General features: G+C 56.6%; 1 protein-coding gene across 1 annotated transcript; it reads right to left on the bottom strand.

The window, feature by feature from the left end:
* Nucleotides 1-14: 14 nt before the first annotated feature.
* On the bottom strand, nucleotides 15-1,742 carry LOC106002426 (napsin-A-like; the record flags this gene model as incomplete). Its single annotated transcript, XM_013037304.1, has 4 exons — nucleotides 15-241; nucleotides 489-587; nucleotides 1,207-1,351; nucleotides 1,438-1,742. Coding segments are annotated over 4 exons (762 nt in total), but the record flags the coding sequence as incomplete, so codon positions are not given.
* Between the last annotated feature and the right edge of the window lie 371 nt (nucleotides 1,743-2,113).

Here is a 2,113-nt window from a genome sequence, read left to right on the forward strand (position 1 = left end):
GGGGGGGGGGGGGGAGGGAGGCCGCGAACTACGCGTGCGCATTTCCGCCTCGCCGCTGCGCCTCGCGAGAACGCGCGCGCGCGAGGCCTACGCGGGCTCCCGCGTTCGAGTCCCCGCGATCGAAGACAGCCAGGTAGGTCCCCAGGAAGACGTCGCCGAGGATCCAGAGGGGACCTGCGGGCGGAGGCACATCCAAGGCCTGGAAGCCAGACAAGCAGAGGCGGAAGCCACCCTGAGAAATCTGCAAGATGAAGAGAGGAGGCTGCTCAGCGACCCTGGGGCCACACCAGAAATGCTTGTAGGCCAGGAGTGGTGGATCCCGCCTGTAATCACTGACCCAGGGGGCTGAGGCAGAAGGATACAGAGTTTGGAACCAGCCTGGGCTATGTAACAGGACCGCCCCCCCCCGCCCCCAACCCTAGCCGGGCCTTATGAAGCTATGCCCCCAGATCCAGCCTGCAAGCCCAGTCATCATGGAGGCCACTTACTTGGATGACATAGTCCTGGGCTGTGAGGTTAAACCAGGCCCCACCAAGGAGGAAGGAGACAGCGGGGAGCACTGGGACCCTGGAGCAGTGAATGAGGTACTAGGGGAGAAGAAGAAGCCGTGAAAGTAGGAGGTTCCTGCTCTGCTCCAGTTCCTCTGGCTCCCCGGTATCCTAGGGGAATGTCCCAGACTTGTCCTTTAAGTCTCTGAATGAGAGACTTCTCTCATTGAGTCTTCAATAATTCTCGCCCTAATTCTCACCCTGTTTGCCATCTATTGAAACTGTATGCTTTTCCTAAGAAACTTTTCTACTACCTGGAAGGGAGACCTACTTCTTAAAACAAAAAACTACTTTTCTGTGATTGCCAGTACTGGCGCTTGAACTCAGAGCCTTGTGCTTTTGCTTGGTTCTTAGCTGATTCGCTGAAGAAGCCCAGTCTGGCTGGCTTTGAACTGTGATCCTCAGATCTCAGCCTCCTGAGTAACTAGGATGACAGGCATGAGCCACCAGAGCCTTCATTCTTAACCAACCCTCTCCCATCACTACTCCTGAGTCACTCAGCACAGATCCTGGGATGTGTCCTTGCTTCCTCTTATTATCCTCACAGATCTATCCTCTCTTCAGACAGCTACTTGCTTTCCACCCTCAAGCCCCTACATCCTGTCCTATGACTGCCATCAGCTTCTCCCAGCCCACGCCCACCACCGCTGGTCCTAACCTGCCCTGTGAAGAGAGGAAACCCCCCAATGGTGGCATGCAGGGTGTGGATCTCCTCACTGGGCCCCGTGATGAGGGAGGTTCCTGTGTCCAGGATGGCAGCACAGCCCTGGGCACACAGAGTCAGCCCTGTGCCCACCTGCACACTGAGGAGGAGAAGGGGACTCTCGTTAGAGGCAGGGTCCTAGAGCTCCAGCCCCCCAGCTCCAGATCAGGAGGCCAAGGTGCTCACCGCTGCATGCGGATCTGCCAGTAAGTGGGCTTCGTGATAGGTATGAAGGTGAGGGGTGGGACGTAGTGATCCGGGTCTGAGCCCCCCAGGACCAGTTCTCCTCCATCTTCCCCTTCAGGGTCCCTGAAAGGACAGGAAACTGTGATGTCACCAGCATTTCTCCTTTCCCTCCCAAGAGGACCCAGGGATGGGACGTCATGCGATGGGACGTCATGCCCACTGGCTGTTCTGGGTCCTAGATGGGGTAATGGGGTAGTTCTGGGCCTAAGGGCCTGGAAGGAAGAATGGAGAGAAGAGAAATTAACCTTCTCCTCCCTCGCCTCCTCCTTCCCCTCCCCTTCTCCTTTCCCTTCTCCTCCTCCCCCTCCTCCTCCCCTCCTGCTCCTCCCTGGACCTGCGGGCTTGAACTCAGAGCCTGGGAACTATCTCAGCTTTTGCACTCAAAGATGGCATTCAGCTACTTGAGCCACAGTACCACTTCCAGTGTTTTCTGTGTAGTTTATTGGAGATAAGAGTCTCTAGGACTTTCCTGCCCAGGCTGGCTTTGAACCTCGATCCTCAGATCTCAGCTTCCTAAATAGCTAGGATTATAGGCATGAGCCACGGGTGCCTAGCTCAAGAGAGGAGTTCTTTTTTTTTTGGGTCCGGTCGTGGGGCCTGAACTCTGGGCCTGGGC

Source organism: Dipodomys ordii, unplaced genomic scaffold, assembly GCF_000151885.1.
Source record: "Dipodomys ordii isolate 6190 unplaced genomic scaffold, Dord_2.0 Scaffold10286, whole genome shotgun sequence".
NCBI classification, from domain to species: Eukaryota; Metazoa; Chordata; class Mammalia; order Rodentia; family Heteromyidae; genus Dipodomys; species Dipodomys ordii.